This window comes from Pelecanus crispus, chromosome 9, assembly GCF_030463565.1.
Source record: "Pelecanus crispus isolate bPelCri1 chromosome 9, bPelCri1.pri, whole genome shotgun sequence".
NCBI classification, from domain to species: Eukaryota; Metazoa; Chordata; class Aves; order Pelecaniformes; family Pelecanidae; genus Pelecanus; species Pelecanus crispus.
Window position 1 is genome coordinate 18,765,856 of NC_134651.1, and position 19,497 is coordinate 18,785,352.

Genomic DNA, 19,497 nt, shown 5'->3' on the forward strand with positions numbered 1-19,497 from the left:
AGAATTCTTTGGTTTTATTAGGATTATATGGATTAATACTATGGAAACTGAAAGCTTAATAGCAAACTGTTTGTCAAGTTGACTCTAATGAAAGTTTAAAGCTTGCCAGAGAGGTAGTAACAATCCCCTTCTTGTAATTTACGTAAGCAAAGCATTTTGAAAATCAAGAACCTTAAATCTTCATCTTTCTCTGTCTTCACTCTTGTTCTTCCACTATTCAAACCTGTTTTTCTCTGAAAAGATATGGTAACTTCATCCACCTGCCTCTTCAGGATTTCCTTTTTTTATTCCAGGCTTTATCAGCTTGAACACAGAGGCACATAATCTTACTGGGACGGCAGAAGGTGATGCGGAGAAGGAATCTACAGAGTCTTTTTTTGTGACCAGTCATCCCATGAAGAGTGAGTGCTCTCAGCCACCTACAAGTAAGTGAAGTATATAGTAATGGAAATAATGCAGCCTACTGTCAACCCATAAATGCTCCTGCATAGACACCCATAATAATAAGGTACACGGAGAAATACATTGGTTAGAGAATTTTCTAAGCATTTTACATTTGAACAATGAAAACCCAGTATTTGCTTTACAACTGCACTAAATATAGACGTGGTGCTTAGGGACATGGTTTAGTGGTGGACTTGGCAGTGCTAGGTTAATGGTTGGACTCGATGATCTTAAAGGTCTTTTCCAACCTAAACGATTCTATGATTCTATAAATCACAGTGGTGAAATATGTTTGTGATTTATGCTATTCACTATAATGAAACTACAAAATCTGATAATTTTGTATGTATTTTGAAGGTACTTACTGCATTTTTTTCAGACTACCGTGGAGAAAATGTATGCTAGTCGAGAGGATATTGGATATGATTTTGGAGATGACGCAAAAGTTGGAAGTAAGCCAATTAAGCCTAATCCAAACATCGATGGAGGATGGGCTTGGATGATTGTACTTTCCTCTTTCCTTGTGCACATACTTATCATGGGGTCCCAAATGGCCCTTGGAATACTCAACATGGAATGGCTTGAAGAGTTTAATCAAAGTCGTGGCTTAACAGCATGGGTTAGCTCCCTCAGCATGGGCATTACACTTATTGTAGGTATGTTCCTGCATAATTTATTATTGTAGGTATGTTCCTGCATAATTTATTTCAAAACTACAAGGATTTTTATAATATGTTTGCCACTCATCCCTCAAGTATTTTCTTACAGGTTTCCATTTTATTAGCAGAGCTGCCCAAGTTCTGCTGAGTTGCCTTTTTAAAGTCACCAGGACAAATTTTACAAGTTAGAGGGAGAAAGGGAAAAACAGGGAAGATGATAAAGACGACAATTACTCCAGGAGACAGCATGAGCAGGAAGGGATGCCTGTGACTTCAAGGTCTCACTAGAATTAAGAAAATGAATCGTCTATGAAGCTTGTGGTCCTCCCCGTACTCTATCTGGGAGAAGAAAAATGTTGAATTTGGATAGTTTATATTTCAGTTTGGCAGCTGAACTAAAATTTATTTTTTAAGTTGTGGTTGGGTCAACCCAAAATAATACCTGGAGGGGTATGTTTGTGTATATGTGTATATTCACACCTCTGTCTCCCTAAATTAAGATTGAAAAAGTTGTGTTTAGGTCTGCCTAAAATATTCCGCTGAAAACAAAATAAAATGTTTACTTTCTAGTTACTTGTGAAAAAGGCCTGCACTCACACAGCATTAGTATTGGGAACAACGGTTTCAGTTTCTTCCTCTGTTTAAACTGTCCCTTCTTCATGGGGTAACTTTGATTTTAGGTCCTGTGGGTATTTACTAAGCATTTGGTCAGTTGGTTGAATTTTTCTTACCATGATTTTAAACAGTAATAGAGAAAATAAACTGAATTGCAGGGGTAGCCTGCAGGGGTAGTTTAACATTTTGTTTAAAACATTAAGAATCTTCATGTGAAAAATTATTAAAGATTGTAGAGAATTAAATACATAATTTAACATTTTTTCACGTTTTTTAACAGGTCCTTTCATTGGTTTATTCATCAGCATGTGTGGGTGCCGCAAGACAGCAATAATTGGAGGGATACTGAATGCCCTAGGTTGGATACTGAGTGCCTATGCCTCAAATGTACACTACCTCTTCCTTACGTTTGGAGTGACAGCCGGTAAGCTGTACTAACGTTTGAAAGTCCTTTCAGTTCCTTTTGATTCCTTTGAAGGTTATCTGGGTGAGTAAAGAGGGAAGTTAGACTGTAAAGTTATTCCAGCTTCTCTTTCACACTCTTTACAGCCTGTTACCTTTTCAGAAAACTTATTTGTTTACTCGGTGGTTTAGGCCCAGTGACTTTTGTTGTCATCTAAGTCTGCCATGTGAAGATGGTATTTTTATCAGTTTCTCCCAAGTGAATATATTAGAGGACATTTTTAATTAGCAGAATTAATGTAACCCAAACTCTAACAAGTGGAATTTAAAGATGTTAAAACACTGTTGAATTGCATATCTAGTTAACTCCTCTCTCTGTCACAGGAAGAAACAGCAAAGGGTTTCTACAGGAGCTGCTCCCCGTGAATAAAATACCAGATTATGATAACTATGTATTGCTTCAAAACGCATTTTAAAGGGTGTCGTGGGTTACTGCTGGTAGGCAGCTAAGCCTCACACAGCTGTTTGCTCACTCTCCCGCAGTGGAGTGGAGGAGAGAATCAGAAGGGTAAAAGTGAGATAAAGACAGTTTAATAAATAAAGCAAAAGCTGCATGCACAAGCAAAGCAAAATAAGGAATGCATTCACTTCTTCCCATGGGCAGGCAGATGTTTAGCCATTTCCAGTAAAGCAGGGCTTCGTCATGTGTAACGGTTACTTGGGAAGACAAACACCACAATTCTGAACGTCCCCTCTTTCTCCTTCTTTCCCCCAGCTTTATATGCTGAGCATGACGCCATATGGGCTGGGATATCCCTTTGGTCAGCTGGGGTCAGCTGTCCCAGCTGTGTCCCCTCCCAGCTTCTCGTGCACCCCCAGCCCACTCGCTGGTGGGGTGGGCTGAGAAGCAGGAAAAGCCTTGACTCTGTGCTTACACTGCTCAGCAATAACGCAGACTTCCCTGTGTTATCAACAGTGTTTGGGCCACAAATCCAAAACATAGCACCATATGAGCTGCTATGAAGAAAATTAACTTTATCCCAGCCTGGATTAGGACAATGCATGTGACCGTATTTCACACGTAGTTTCTAATAAAGGATATTTAGATGACATCAACAACCACTAATAAATAGCAATTAATTTTGCTACATTTTTTTACAATCACAATCACTGAAAGAAGTAGTAGTTTGTCATTTTTATTGCAATTAGGTCTCTAGAAATCCTTTTGGCATGTGTAAGAGCCCAATCAAAATATGAAAAGGCATGCGTGTTCAGGCATCTTTCTTGAAAACCAATAGATCCTTAGTGCCTGAATGTTTAGTTTCTAGCAAAATGTAGCTTCTCGTGAAAAAATTTAGTTACTTTAAGAAAGTTATGTAGAAGAACCCAATATTGTCTACTTAAAGCACTACATTTTATCTGTCCATTTCTGGGAAGAGAAACTGTTAATAGATACGAAATTAAAATGTTAAAGTGATCCAAGTGAGAAATACAAAATTTGGACTTTAATTATTATTTGAGCAACACTGAGCAATTCAGGGGGCTTTGAAATATTATTCACTCCACAGATAACACGGCCGGTTATGTCTGCAAATGAAGCATGGTGTCTATGTTACATATGACAGACAGAAGCATTATGAAAAAAATTGTTTGCAATACTAATAATAGCTTCAGTACCCTCCTTTCCCCCAACTACCCTTTCACAGAATTTCACAGAAATCTGCAGAATTTCTGTACATAACTTTTTATCTATAATTTTTTTTTATTTCTGGATGGAAAAAAATTGAAACTAGCAAGTATCACTGTGATGACTTTTTATACCGCCATACCATAGATTTCAGTAATGTAAATTCCTGAACAAAGAACAATAGAGGCAGAGTTCTGCCCTTTTTTCAGAAAGAGCATATTGAAAATACCAGGCAAAAAGGCAGCAATGATACAGAGAATTTAAAGAAGGGTGAAACCTGTATTTTCAGAAAAAATCTGAGGCGAATTTTTACATGAGGTGGAGAAGGGAGATGCTGTCGCAGGAGTAATTCTGGCCAGAAAACCAGTGTAGAGATGCCCGGGAGGTTTCCTCCAGCTCGACGAGACCTCCGTTTGCCATCCCCTCACTCACCGTCCCCTCGCTCGTGATCTCCACTCACCCACCGCCTCAGTCTCCGTCCCCTCACTCCCACCCCCTTGCTCACGGTGCCCTCGCTCAGGGAAGTCTCTTTCATGTTCTCATGGGCACCAGAGAGATGCAAGACTGCTGTTCACTTGCAGCAGCTGCCTCCTCTGGGCCTCCGTGCAGTGCTCGTGGGCTTATTTCATGGCTCCTGTTCTCCCCGTTGGTGATCTGCCGTGCCAGATGCCCTCCTGCAGTGCGTCCCCATCATCCCAATCTTGCCACCCCAGCCACGGCCACCCTGCCGCCTCAGCTGCCATTCCCAAAGCGCCCTTCACCTCGGTGTGGCTCCCCTCCCACAGCTCCTCGCCGCGTTGCCCCCTCGCCTCCTGGCTGCCAGCTTCGCCCCAGCTCCGCGGGCTCTCCGCCCCGCAGCAGCGGCATTGGGGAGGCAGAGGAGCCTTCTCCCCCCTCTCCCGTGTCGGGGAGCCCCGGGGTGGGCGCCTGGGGCTGTCGGTGGCAGGGGGTCTCTGTGAGCTGGGGGGCAAAATGCTCCCTGGGGCCCCGTGGAGAGGGAGAGCAGAGCCGGCCCTGCCGCTGCCGTCGTGGTGCAGGGTGACAAATCTGCGAGAAGGAGTGGAGAAGCCTGTGGCCCTGAACTGACCTGTGGAGGTGGCATGCCTTTGCATGTGATTGGACTATGTTTTGCTATGTAGCCCACAGAATGAAAATATAAGATGCAACAACTTTAAAAATATCTTATTTCTGAGGGAAGCACAGTAAACTCTTAACACAAGTACGAGCCCGTGCTGTTTTTGTCAGAGCAGGCAGCAGCAGGCTGGTCTGACGAGGCAGGGAGTCTTCTGGGGGGCAGAGAGATTTCCTTACAGTTGTGGCTGGGTTTGGGGAAGGAGACCTCGTGCAAAATAAAACCCTGATCATGTATTTGCACAGCAAAGAAACAAATACTTCTAACAGGCGAAACAAGTCAACCCTGGCCACGGTACGCTGCTGTGATGTTCAGGTGCTTGCTTTCAGACTTTGCTGGAATAACAGCTCTTTCTCTGATCTAGCCGTAGCTACATCACGCTGTAGCTGCTTGCAACTACGTTATCAACTGTTTAGGAAAACTTTTAAGCCCAAACCACTCTCTAAATTACAATCACAGTGAATTTGGAAGCATCTTCTGCCTACACCTCTTCCAGTCCAAATCCCCTGTCAGGAATTTGCTGTGAGAAAAACAGGGCAACTGTTACCTCTAAGGATGTGTTCGCACAACTCTCAACACTTTCTGCTCAAAATAGGTAGCGTTAATACCCTGGTTTTTAACTACAAGTGAGGGAATTTCTACAAAATTAGAGATCTGCCTTTTAAGAATATAGAATCATAGAATCATAGAAACGTTTAGGTTGGAAAAGACCTTTAAGATCATCCAGTCCAACCATTAACCTACACTACCAAGTCCACTCTAAACCAGTCAAGGGTAGACTAGACTAAACCATGTCCCGAAGTGCCACATCTACCCCTTTTTTGAACACTTCCAGGGATGGTGACTCCACCACCTCTCTGGGCAGCCTGTTCCAATGCTTGACCACCCTTTCTGTAAAGAAATTTTTCCTAATTTCCAACCTAAACCTCCCCTGGCGCAGCTTGAGCCCATTTCCTCTCGTCCTATCGCTAACTACTTGGGAGAAGAGACCAACACCCACCTCCCTACAACCTCCTTTCAGGTAGTTGTAGAGAGCGATAAGGTCTATGCCTGTACAGCTATTGTGTGGCCCTCCCTGGACTTCCCTGGAGTGCCCAAAGAGGAACCTGGCAGCCACCCAGGGTCCTGCCACGGGGCTCACCCCCCGTGCTGACTCCAAAATGTATCTCACAGTCACTCTGGCTCCACAGTTACAAAGCAAGGACAAAAACTCAGTTTGGATCTTCATTGCTGATGAACTTAGGCAAAAGCAACAAGATGTGTCCACTAAGCGATTTCTGATCGCCGATACCATCAGGTGCAAGTATAACAATGCAGATATTTCAAAACAGGTTTTGTTTATGTTTGTCCCCATATTAACTGTCACTGATTTACTGTGGGATGTTTGGGGCTTTCCAGTGGTGTCATGCTGAACTGACGTAAAGGTTTTATCTTTCATGTGTTTCAGTTTTTCCAGCAGTTAAATAGCAGTATTGTATTCTCACTGGAATGAGTATTGCAAATTTTGGAAAATATTACAAGACAGAAATGAAAGTTCATGGGAGAATTGAATGTTTATTCTTGGTTTTATTACTATGCTTGTGCAAAAGTTAGGAGTAAAACTGATTCTTTTTCACTGCTTTTTATCTTGTTGGCAAAAAGTTCAGATTGACTTGGGGTTTTATTTTCATAGGCGTTGGAAGTGGCATGGTTTATCTGCCTGCGGTGGTCATGGTGGGGCAGTATTTTCAGAAGAGAAGAGCACTTGCACAAGGACTCAGTACCACAGGAACAGGGTTTGGAGCCTTCCTAATGACTGCGTTACTGAAGTACCTCTGCACTGAATTTGGGTGGAGGAATGCCATGTTCATCCAGGGCGCCATCTCCCTGAACCTTTGTGTCTGCGGGGCGCTTATGAGACCACTCTCTCCCAAAGACATTAGTGAAAAATATGTTGTGAGAAGTAATAGTGAACAAAATCAGGCAAAAGCTCTGTCCCATTCTGCAGAGACTATAAAATCTAACGGAGTCCTCAGTGAAGAACCAGAACAAAAAGAAGAGGCAACAAATGAAGAAGTCCTTGACAGTGTTCAGCACATAGAAATTGGAGGTAAATCTAGAAGCGGACGGAGTATGTATGGACTGCGCATTCTTAAGACAGTGAGCCAGCTGACGGTTACGGTCAGGAAGGGCTTTGCAATATGGTACTCCAGCTACTTTGGAGCTGCATCACTGTTTACCAATAGAGTATTTGTGGCCTTTATAATTTGGGCTCTGTTTGCCTATAGCAGCTTTGTCATTCCCTTTATTCATCTTCCAGAAATAGTCAAACAATACAATTTATCTAGTCAGAACAATATATTCCCTTTGACATCCATTATAGCCATTGTTCATATTTTTGGTAAAGTGATCCTTGGAATCATCTCTGATCTCCCATGCATCAGCACGTGGAACGTCTTCCTCATGGCTAACTTTACCCTGGTCACCTGCATTCTTACTTTGCCACTAATGCAAACATACGCTAGCCTGGCTGTGGTTTGTGCTCTAATAGGATTTTCTAGCGGCTATTTTTCTCTAATGCCTGTTGTGACTGAAGACTTAGTTGGAACTAAACACCTTGCAAATGCCTATGGCATCATCATTTGTGCCAACGGAATATCTGCATTGCTTGGACCACCCTTTGCAGGTAAAAAGTTCAAATCTCTAACCAACAGATGTTTGTATAATCACCGTGTGACTTGCTACATTATTAAGATTTCTTATGTTCTGAGCACCTGTAGCTAACAAAATTACAGCTGCTCCAGAATGGACTGCAACATCCAGCTTCACATTGTACAGATTTACAGATCACATCTGCTGGGTACCAGCTCACTATTCACACACTGTAAATACCATCCTTGCAAATAACCCCAAATCTATTGCAAGCTATCCTTTTAATGGTATGTTTCCTTAAAATATTATAATATACTTTTTTAAAAGGGAAAGGCTTAACCTATTTTTATGTGTTTTGTGTAGTATATGCACTATACATATTCATGCCTCTAGATGAAAAAATGAATAGTTTTCAGGGTAGGCAGGTGTTTGTGCCATAGTATTATCCCCAAGAACTACGAAGTGTGTTTGGGTGTCACCACTCTGAGCTGCCAGTGGATATGTTGGTTTAACTAAACTAGCTTTGCCTTCCTTCAGCCAGAAATCTACTTTGGGGACTGCACTGCTCATAATCTCTTTACTGCCACCCACAGCAGAAGGTAGAAGTGTATGTACATTATCCCTAAAGTTACTTAGGTTTAAACAAACATTCATTATAAATTTTCTCATAGAAAGAGGCGAGGAAGTACAGGAGAGGTATAGGTACTGATTGTCACTACTATCGCCAGACTAAGGCTATCTTTTACAGATACGCAAGTCAAGAAAGCAGTAAGAAACCTTGTGAGTAATGGCCGCGGTCAGCCAGGGATGGCACTAGGCTGAACTGAAGCCATAATATAGCAGCACAAGCAGCCCAGAAAAGTGAGAATGCTCTCACTTTCTCTCCCCACCATTGAGTGAGCTGACACAATTTAGAAGAAAGCTCATTTAGTGCCCTTTGAAAAGCAGCAGTGTTTTACTCTACCATATATTCTTTCAGCACCTCTCAGTCTGTGCTGAACATGTCTTTGTATTTGGTCATTAGTAGCGAAGCAAATAGGATGCAATTAGTTGATGTAAAAAAAGCTTCTGATCTTGAGGTTACATTGCAATGCAGCCAGCATGACATGAGGGAATTTTGCTATTTTGGGTTCTCAAAACCTTTCTGAAGTAACTTTAATGTATGTTTGCAAAAGAATTAAGGTTGGAATGAGAGTCATTGCAGTACTGAGATTGTGTCTCTTGAAAAGTCTTCTATCGGTATGTGAGTCTTTGAGAAAGCTGCTGGGAATGTGTTTGCTTGCACAAGGCACAGCATTTGAGCTAGCCTGCAGTATCGGGCATTTTACAAAGACAATAGTAGGGTGGAAGAACTAATTGGTTTGGGATTCCAAAATGTCTGTTTTGAAGTCAGACCTTTGATAACTTACTTGAAAAATACACAGTTTTAGAGAGAAGGTTGCTTGGCTTCCTAGGGTGGCACATAGCCAGAGTCCCATTTTAAGACTTCCATGATACTTAAATGAGGGGATAGGTTTTGCACTAGTTTTGGTGAATGAACAAGAGATTTTGTTACACATTTCCATTTGTAGCATCTAGAGGAGGAGACAGTCTCCACCTTTTTTTTTTCCAGAAAACATCTATGGATTTGACTGAACGGTCATAAGAGAAATGTGCAGTATTTTTCATATTTTCCATGCAGTGTACCTTGTTGTCAAGCTTTGTAACAAACATGTTTTGTCCTTATTTTGCAGGTTGGATCTATGACATCACACATAAATATGATTTTTCTTTTTACATATCTGGCTTGCTATACATGGTGGGAATAGTATTTTTACTTATACAACCTTGCATTCAGAAGAAACAACCAAGAGAAAAATCTACGGAAGAGGCACAAGTATAGAACACATTCTGGAATTTTTTTTTACAGATTTTGTTTTCATGTTTCTGTTGTATGACAGTATGAAGCTGTTTTTCTTATGGAACCAACCACATTGAGCTGTACTTAAGTGAAAAGCAAATGTGCTCCAAAATACTAATAAATTATTAGAAATATGCTTTAAAAATGAGTTAAGATCTTTTACTTTAGAGCTAACAAATACAGCGATTAAAAGCACCCTGCCAGTCTTTTAAAATTGGAACAATGCTAGGAGCCTTTACCCTTGCCTCTCTCTCAACTTTTCACCACTAACTGTTGGTGAAACTCCATTGACTGCAGTGCAGTTACTCCTGATTTACACTAGTCCTACAAGAGAATTTGATCAGGATATGAATGATTTATAAAAGTCCTTCCTACTATGTATTCTGTCTGATAAAAGATTAGTTACTGAGTATGAGAAAATGATTGTATTTCTTACCTGGCTAGTCAGGTCCTGTTGAAATGCTAGTACAATAATTCAATTAATTCAGTGTATTAAAATTACTATTTCTGTGATGCAAAACTGAAGAAAAGTTCTTATATTTTTCTGAAGCTATGCTCTACTTCAAGGATTTTTTTATTTTATTTTTTTAAAATATCAACTGCTTAATAAAGTAGCCATCCTCAATACATAGGCTGCATTATAAATGCTGTGATACTTAATGCACCTGAAGTAAAACAAACATAAAAGCAAAAAACAAGCAACATATGGAAAATATTATTGTTATTCACAAACTGGAAAATGTTTCCACAAACAGTTTGAAGTTTCTGGCTGCTTTACCTGATTAGGGGTATTGTAGAACTTTGTAACACTGCCGTTGACTCCTTCCATGGGACTTATTTGTCAAGTAAACAGTACTAAAGAAACAGAATTGGGCAAAATTGGCAAAGTATGGTTTTAGAAAGAACTGGACTACAGCACACTAAATTTTGTTACAATAATTTGATAACAAAACCTGTTACATTATGATCAGTCGTGTTGCTGCTCATAATGTACACCGTGAACTAAGACTGGTCACGTTTGAGATGTTTATTCACTAGAAAATTAGATAATGCAAAGCATGGAAGAGCTAAAGACCATTTCAAATAGTCAAATAAATTTTCTTAAACAATATTAAATGCCTGGTAATCAAAGGAGGATGCTTTGTATGGTGGTACAAGATGTACTTTTTTCAGCTTTGAGAGGTGAGTTTGATGTTAATTTTCCTATATCAAATAAAAGTCACTGTATGGTTTTTTTTCCTGCTAGCTTCATGAAAGTTTTTTCATGACAAATCAGGTTCTTAGTTTAATACTGATACATGCTGCTGGAATTCTTTAGAAACAATTGATACTATTTACTTATATCGAACAAATATTGGGAAACAGTTCAGTATGCAACAATATCATTATACAGATCTTTTTTATAGCTGCAAGGTTGGTTAAAAAAAAGTTCTGACCCTCAACCTGCATTGTTCTATACTGCAATTCACCAGCTTCGTAGTTTCACACTTCTACAACTGTTGGCAGGGACGTACTTCAAAATACATCACTGAAATGAGCCAGGTTAAAAAAGAAAACCCCAAACTACTTTAAGATTTAGATCAGTTTGTTCATATAGAATAGCTATGTATGGCCTTTATAATTCATATTAAAACAACTGAGGTGGCAGTGAACTGCAACACATGGTGTGAACACGCAGTCAGTAATTTCTTAAAATCAGCTTTTTTGTTGGAGAAAATGTTCATATAAACTACACTTCCACGTCAGTTCTTTTGTTACAGGTTTAATGTTTTCTTGGTGTGAATGCTGCTGCTAGCTTATTTCAATTGGTGAAATATTGGTGAAATATATATATATATATTGAAGTGATGATTTCCCTCAATTTCCTTTTTTTTCTTTTTGAAAGATATGTACCCTTTATACTTAGATCTTCACTTTGTCTTTTGTCAAAATCAACTTTATTTGCATATTACTGTAATGAATAATATGTTGCTCACTTAGATATCTGCAATATATCTTTCTATAGAAGTCCTTACTGAGCCATGTGATGGGAATAAACTTACATTACCCAAAATTTCACTTTCTGTTCATTTACTAATTAAGTTCATTTTTTTTAAGCTTAAAAATGAAGATTCTCCTGCAAAATGATTGTTCTTATTTCTCGTAATGGAAGGGACAGCTACATGGTTAATCAAGGAGAAGGGAAGGTGGGCTGACAAAATCGAGTTAGATTAGGATTTAAAATTAATATTCACTCAGTCCATATTGGCTAGCATGGGTTCTAGTTTCCTAACCTGAAACTGCCTGAATCTGTTATGAGAGCACAAGCTGAGAAAAAAATTCATTGTTGGTAAATTGACAGAAAGTGAGAAAAGAGGGTCTGTTGTTTAGTAGCCCTGCTCACATACTGTAGTTCTTAAAATCATCTCTCTCAAGCAAAATTACATTTTATAGTGTTTTATTACACAGAACAGAAATTTTATGAATACAGTATTTTATGCACATCATGAAATTTTTATTTGTCACTGTCCTAAAAGGAAATAGTCACAAAGAGGAAAGAATATACTTAAGTGTTTCTTCATCTAAAGATCCACAATCACCAAATGCTTCAAGAATATTGGTATATAGTTGTAGGACAAAATAATCTAAATTAGCAAATACCTTTTAAGAATTAAAATACTGCTTTATAAGGAAATAGCATGATATAAGAAATCCATAGTTTTTAATCAATATATAAAATTCAAGTTTAAGAGTTGCCATGTTAAAAAATTGTAAACCTCATACACTCTTCAAATATTACACTATTATATACAAATACTGCAATCACTGTTTTTAATATGCAGGTCTTAAGTCTAGTCAATGGCAAATGATATATTAATCAACTGGTACTTTCAGAGTGATATTTGGCCTCTTAATTACTGAAGTTGATTGTTGGAGTAAGTCGGTAATGTCAAGTAAGAACTGCCTTCATTTTACAACACTTAAGTAACTGTTGCCACAGTCTTTGAAGACAGCAAATGTCTCTTACCAAATATGCAACTTGAGCAATGGAAGTCAATTACTTCCAGAAGTTTCTGCATCAGCAACATCAAGAAAAAATTTTGCCCGTGTACCATTCTGGCAGAGTGCTTCAGACATGATTTTGATGGACTGTCCAAGGTGAGGATGATCATTTGATCCACACCCTCAGTCACCAAAGAAGTTTCTTCTTGGTGACAAAAATCATTATTTATTTGCTTTAAGTTTAGATAATTAATTTAAAAACATTTTAACACACGTCAAACTCTGGAACCAGCTACATGTGACTTGCCTACAAACATTGTAAATTTACCATGGTGGACAGCAAAACCCTCAGCATTCATCGGCAATTTTTGTAGTAAGAAATGATAGATCATTTTCTATAAAGGTAATGATGACAATGCCATAGCATCTGATACAAGACATGGAGCATGTATAGCATATATACCAAACAGAGAGGTCAGAACGAAGAAGTACAAAGAAGCCGCAACCTCTCATATCGCTAGTAACTGTTACAATGCTGACCGTAATAAAATTTCAGGATGCCCAACATATTAAACTTTGTATTGTTACATGTTGCTCCGAGTAAGACATATTTTGTTTTTCCTCTTTCAGTCCTTGAAATAATCTGCTTTCCCTAGTAAAGCAGAAAAGTCAGTAGTCTGACCTGGTAAACAGCAAATCCACACCTTATAATGATTGCTTCAATGAAAAATGCATGTTTATTCAGTTAGTTTTTTGTTCTGAGCATCTTGGTTCTGTCTCCTCCTTCGGAGCTGCAGCTGTAGCTGAATTTTGTTTGTGAAGAAGAATTGTTTCCAGCCCATTTCCTGTGCAAGTTCTTTCATTTCAGGTGTAATTGTGTCACACAAGTTCTTCACAATATTTTCCCATAGCGCATTACTGTTACATATCTAGTTGTAAGAGAAAGTAGAGGCTTAAAATCATAATTTGGCTTATTCGTTGCTGATTATTTTACTACACAAAATGTGTTTAGACAACACAGACGCCTTGTATGAAGGTCACTTGCAGTGCAAGCTGCCCACCTATCTTGAGAGACGCAGCATTAGTTAAAACTCACAATGACATCGGTGGAAGTTTTGCCCAGCGTTGCCAATGCAAGATATTGCATGTTCTTCTGTGAAAAATGTGAGTTTTATTTGGTATGATATCAAAGGCCTTTCTGCCACACTAAAAGCAGCTGTAATGCCGCATACTTTCATGGTACGTAATGCATACAGCCCCACTGAAATCAATGAAATCAGTAAGATTATGCCAAAGAACTCGTCAGGATGTAGAAATCACATCATAAATACTAATCTGTTTTCAAGGTAAGTAAAGGAAGCAAATTGCCTTTGGACTTAGAACAGAAATGCCATTTTAGGAAGCTTTCAGAAGCACTGTAGGGATTAAGCCCGTTTCTCAGGAGATGCTTCCCTCTTTCAGAACGACTCCATAAACAGAACCAGGTGGAAATACTATCGACAGGAAGAAGAAGTTAGGTAATCGGTTAGATGACGGAACCATCACAAAAAGAATTCGGAAGATACTCTGTGTCACGGTATACTATCTGCCGATTCGAGTTACGCTGCAGCGTAGCAACAGGGACGCGTCTCGCAAACGCCCCGCTTTCCTCAACGCGTAATTGCGGGGGCGTAAGCGGAGCTGTGCTAGGTGACTCCAGAGCAAGTGGCTGGTACGCCTGTCTCACGTAGTTACAGAAGCAGGAAAGCAGAAGTCCTGCAATAACTTCTGTTACGTACTGCTGGCGTAGCTGGATACCTTAAACTATTTAATTCACCGACTACAGCAAAGGTCTATCAGGGTACGCGCGGGCCCGGTTCTGCTCTTGAATTGTGAGCGCGGTCCTACTGCAGGCACACACATGCCAGCCTACTTTAGCAAAGGAAAAGCAGGGATTATTGGGGGAAAATTGCTGTAGAAGTCCTGGAATGAGAATACGTGCATTTTTAAAGTTTTCTTTAAATTTCTGCTTGCTCTCTAACCGTTCTGCCGTCCCCGTGAAAAAAGGACGCCGTTAAGTTAACAGTAGCGGAGACTGGTTGTTAGTGTCGTACGTTTGCGTTTCCAAATCCAGCGTGCCGTTAAAACCCGGACCCCGCAGAAAGGGGAGGTGACGGCCGTCACCGCGGCGCCTGAAGGGGGCGGCGGGCCGGCCAGCTGCACGCGCTGCCGCTCCCGCGCCGGCAGCTGAGCTCCCCCTGGCGGCGGGAGCCGCCCCAGCCTCGGCACGCGGCCTCCGCGCGGCTGCCGGGCACGGGGCGGCGCCGCCGCCAGACGCGCGCGGAGCCACCGGCCCCGCCCCGCCCCGCCCCGCCGCGCGCCGGCCGCCGCCACGGGATCGGCGGCTGCGGAAAAGGCGTTTGGGACACGCAGGCAGGGCCGCAGCGGCCGTGCCCGCCTTAGGGCCTCGGTGCGGTGCGCTCGCTCTTTGGAGATGGCGCTTCTTTTGCAATACTTAAACCCAGCACCTAGCGAAAATCTGAAATACTGTGAAAAGCATGTTTGCAATATGCGTGTGAATACTCCGGAGAGCAGGATCGGTGCTCAGAACCGCGCCGTCAGAGAAAGGCCGCGCTTTGGGTAACAAGTGAAGATACCCGCTTAGTTCAGCCTGTGCGGGTGCATTGCACAGGATGGGCGTACGGCGCCTTCCGCACTCCACTTCTCAGTCCTGAGTGCGGAGACTGGTTTGTTTTTCCCTATTTGAAAATCTGAATATGCTATTTTATAATTCCACGGAGAGCAGCATTCCAGCCTATACGCAAATTAGTCTGGAAATGAAAATTCATAGTATTGGGGCAAATTTTTAATTCCTTAAAAATAGTGCTGAAATGAGAAAAAGAGAGCATGGCGTTACTACTTGTAAGAGGTTATATCATTGTGCCAAAATCTTATCTTTATTATTATGCAACTTAATTCTTTCTAGCGTTTCCTTAAATTCCAGAATACCCAAGGCTTTGTGTTAAACTAATGAAAAGTCTACTGCCCTCCGTACTACCTCATCCTACTCCACTCACGCTCTGCAAATGACAGATGGATTACAAATGTACTAATAAACCATTTCCTGACCTCCCTTCTATCCATTCTCTTCCTCTCCTTTAGTTGTTTTTATTCTCTCATCCTCTACCAGTTGTTTCCCAGTCACAATATCAACTGTTTTATCTTCAAACTGAAATAAAGCCCAGAACTCGGCAAGCTTATCTCCTTCCATCTGCCCTTCATCTCTAAATTCACAACATGCTCTATTTTGCTATCTTGCCATTGTCTCCTGTGCTTTCTTTACACTGTCTCCTATTTCTCATGCTCACTTGAACTCCCGCTCGCTAAAGCATCTAGAATGTCTTTCTAGCCACATCATAAGAACAGCAGCACAGCCATGTCCTCTTGAACTATCAGCAGTCTTCCACAGAACTTTTCTTGAAATCTTGGGCCACGTAGCCTCAGAATAATACAAATCGTGTGAGCAATCTCATCCTGATACAATCTGGAGATGTACTCTGTACCAGAGATATGTCCTGTTCTCAAAACTAAAAGGCTAATCTGTCTCTCTGAAGTCTTTCAGAGAGTATCTAGCTGTCACATCAGACTGGAGATGACTAAACCTGTTTTTATCTTCCTCCTAAGGTCTCACCATTACTTACGTTTTCAGTAACTGTACAACCCGTAACTTGACAGGCTTCATTCTAGGCTCCTATGGCACCCCTGAGGATAAGAATCAAGTTATTTTTCTCTTTAATATGCTTCTCTTCCTATTTTTCATAAGCTAAACCCCTTTTTTCCCCCCTACCTGAATTACTGCAGCAGCCTCTTCCCAGGCCCTGACCGGGACAGAAAACGCAGTTTTGAGGTATTTAGACCCACATAAATAAGCTTCCTTGATCACAGCTCTGAACATACTATCTTTCCGTCCCTCCAATTACCTGACCCTGCACAGGCCAGGAAGTTGGAATAGATGACCTCTCAAAGGCCTTTCCAACACAGCTGAAGTTATGCTACGAGTTTTCTTTTTCTGCACCAACAGATTGGCTCTCATTCCCCGGGAATTCCAGGCTATCCTTCCCTATTTGTTACCCCTCATTCAGCACTGAGAGGCTACCCTTAGCTCCAATCAGCCAATAGTGGCAAGTTCTGTTACTCACTCTTTAAAGTTTCAATTCAACATGTTCAGACTATTTCCCATACTTTCCTCATAGCTGGAAAGAGCTTCCTAGCAAGCAAGCATATGTCATCTCTTTCTCCTCCTGTGTTTCGCACAGTTCCTTGCTGCGAGGTCTACAAAAATCTTGAAAAAAAACTCTTTCCTTGTGCTTCCGTCTTTTGTCAAAGATTTAAAATGTAAGCTCTCTAGGAACGGCAATGATTTTTTTGTCAACAAGTCTAGCATAAGGGGATCCTGGTCCATGGTTGCAGTTTCTCGACATTACACTAATGCAAATCACAATGCAAAGCACAGCTTTTGAATTTCTAATACTTAATCCTGGAAGTAGTTCATAACGCCCAGCCATGGGTTACAATGGCATTATCTGGATCATCATGTTTATTATATGCAACAAAAGTTTGCAGGATAAGCACAGTCTCTCTAACAGCCTAAGACCTAATTTTTATTGCACCCATTCAGTTGCTTGTATACAGATCATTAATTTATTGTCTGAAACTTTAAGCAGACGGATTGATGATTATATTAAATGTGAGATGAATCAAAACCAACATGCTGCACAGTGAAGCTAACAATTTTAAAATAATTTATGGTTTTTTTTTTTTTTTTTACCATTTCAAATCTGCGTGAAACTTGAGAAAGCCTGGCAATATCTTCAAGCTCCAGAAAGGAAATGATGTACAGTAGCAATGGCACAGGAAGCCGTTCCAGGAAGTCATAATTACCTCGGCACAGACTGAGGACATGTTCCAGAACTTTGGCACCAAACACTATCGCAATCTGAACTGTGATTAAAAAAAAACAAAACAAAAAACAACAAACAAACCAAACCCAAGACACAACACATTTATAAAAGCCTGAAATTTCTTCCCAATAATTGCACATTATTCACATACATCTTAAAAGAAAAAGAAAAAGTCAGCTCAATTTTTTTTATGTTTTCTAGACAAACTTACATATAATATCTTATATCGAACATTAGTAATTTATAGTATTTCAGTTTGTCTTAAGAGCTGCTAGTGACATCCAGGAAGCCTGAGCAGTAAAACCAGGCTTTGGGTAAAAAACTGTACATTGTCTAGTATACTGCAAACTCTTGTTTCAGCTGAGGAACATTAAAACAGCAGAAAAGCTGAACTGAAACTTGTCCAGATCCATTTTGTCCACTTTTCCACATACATATATATTTATTTACATACAGACTGTGCTATTTACTCAGGAGGAGGTTAGTAAAACAACTGAGAAAAGTACTTCAGTTGTATGCTTTGGGGAAAATAATGATGGCTCTGACATTAAGAGTCCCTGTAGTTCTGCTTCTTATCTTACGTAGGTACAGTTAAACCACTAAAAATGAAATTGAAGACAGTTGTCTTCTACAGTGACATGGCATTTTTTGACTCATTCACTTTGTGATCCAGTACAATGCCAAATTCTTTCTCTACAGATCTGCTGCTTAGTCAGCTACTCCCTGTCCTGCATTCATACAGTCGATTATTTCTGCTTCAGTGTCCAAGTTAGAACTTGGCCTTTTGAATTTAAAATAGGTAAATGATCTGAAGAAACAGTGTTATCAAACTGCTTTAATAAAAATACTAGTTCATTATAAAACAGGATCCTGAATTCAATTTGCTACACTTCTAATGAATGATCAGTGGTAAATTTTGGAGCTACATGTTGTTTCCTAAGATCTGACATGAGTGCAGTCATCCAGATTTGTAAAGGACTTTTTTTTTTTTTTCCCTTTTCATACAGGGACATGGGGATCAAAATTTAAATTTAAAGCAGAATTGCTATTTTTTGTATTATGAAATTATTCTAATGCATCCAAAGTGTTTCTGTTGTTTTGGGGATTTTTTTGTTTTGCTTTTTTTTTTTTTTTTTTTTTTAACCAACAAGAGTCTTATCTTCTCATGTATGTTAAAGTCATAAAAAGAGAGAGAAAAAGAATCATGGAAGTTGAAACTATACTGACTATAGCCAGTAAGTGCATCCAATTTTGAGGCAGCAGTTTTCCTTCGAAAATATTTTGTAAGATTAGTTACAAAACTCAAGCTTATGTGAACACATTTGAAAGAGCTTTCCAAATTACAAGATTTCACTGTTAAGATGTTAAGACTTTTTTCTTCTTTTTGCTCCAAATATTCCTAAGGTAATTATGTAGAAAGAAGCTATCACCTTATGTTTCTTGATGTCTTTGAGGAGATGGCCCAAGACTGCTCAAGCTTTCTTTTCTGTTGCTATATCATACTGCAAGCACAAACAGTTTGCTGTTGGTTCTTATTTGCTTTTTTGCTTTCCAAGCATTTCCATTCTATATAGTTGGTAATTTTCCTCAAATTCCTTATGCAAGGCCAAAAATGATCTACACTGTCAACTAAAAATTGGCTGATCTAATTCAAGCTGATACGTAAGAATGATCCCAATCATCGCATACTGATGACGATAATATTTGTAGTGTGCATCTATTTCATGTTGAATGATTAAACAGGCTACCACATGAATATTTGCTGTTCCTTAAGTTTTTCTTGAAAATTATTTATTTCTAGAAATAATAATGTGACCTGATTTGGCTATTTTAAAATATACTTAGCTGCATTTATCCTGCTTTATAAATGTATCTGCAGCTAATGATGAAGTATATTGAAGTTCAGGTTTTCTGGGAAATTTTCATCCTGTGAGTGCTGGATACTACTTGATGACTTGTATTATTTGTTCACTCATCCAAAAATGTAAATAGACATCTCTACTCTTGCCCTACACTACCATAAATTAATTTCCCATCTTTGCAAAACCATAATGAAAATCTAGCCAGGTACAAAATCTTGCTCTTCCCTCTTTGCTCTATCAAGA

General features: G+C 39.9%; 2 protein-coding genes across 2 annotated transcripts in view; one reads left to right on the forward strand and one right to left on the reverse strand.

The window, feature by feature from the left end:
- The first annotated feature begins 838 nt into the window (after positions 1-838).
- SLC16A14 (solute carrier family 16 member 14) lies at positions 839-9,452 on the forward strand. The gene is made up of 4 exons (XM_009483604.2): positions 839-1,100; positions 1,999-2,142; positions 6,612-7,604; positions 9,304-9,452. The coding sequence occupies exons 1-4, from the start codon at positions 839-841 to the stop codon at positions 9,450-9,452; spliced, it is 1,548 nt and encodes a 515-aa protein (XP_009481879.1).
- Positions 9,453-12,445: 2,993 nt separating this feature from the next.
- Positions 12,446-19,497, reverse strand: part of FBXO36 (F-box protein 36) — a 28,191-nt gene continuing 21,139 nt past the window's right edge. Inside the window, exons 3-4 of the mRNA XM_075716513.1 lie at positions 17,260-17,432; positions 12,446-13,381 (exon numbers count right to left, since the gene is read on the reverse strand). Of these exons, the coding sequence (XP_075572628.1) occupies positions 13,190-13,381; positions 17,260-17,432 (365 nt within the window). The 3' untranslated portion in view covers positions 12,446-13,189. The remainder of the gene's footprint in view (positions 13,382-17,259; positions 17,433-19,497) is intronic.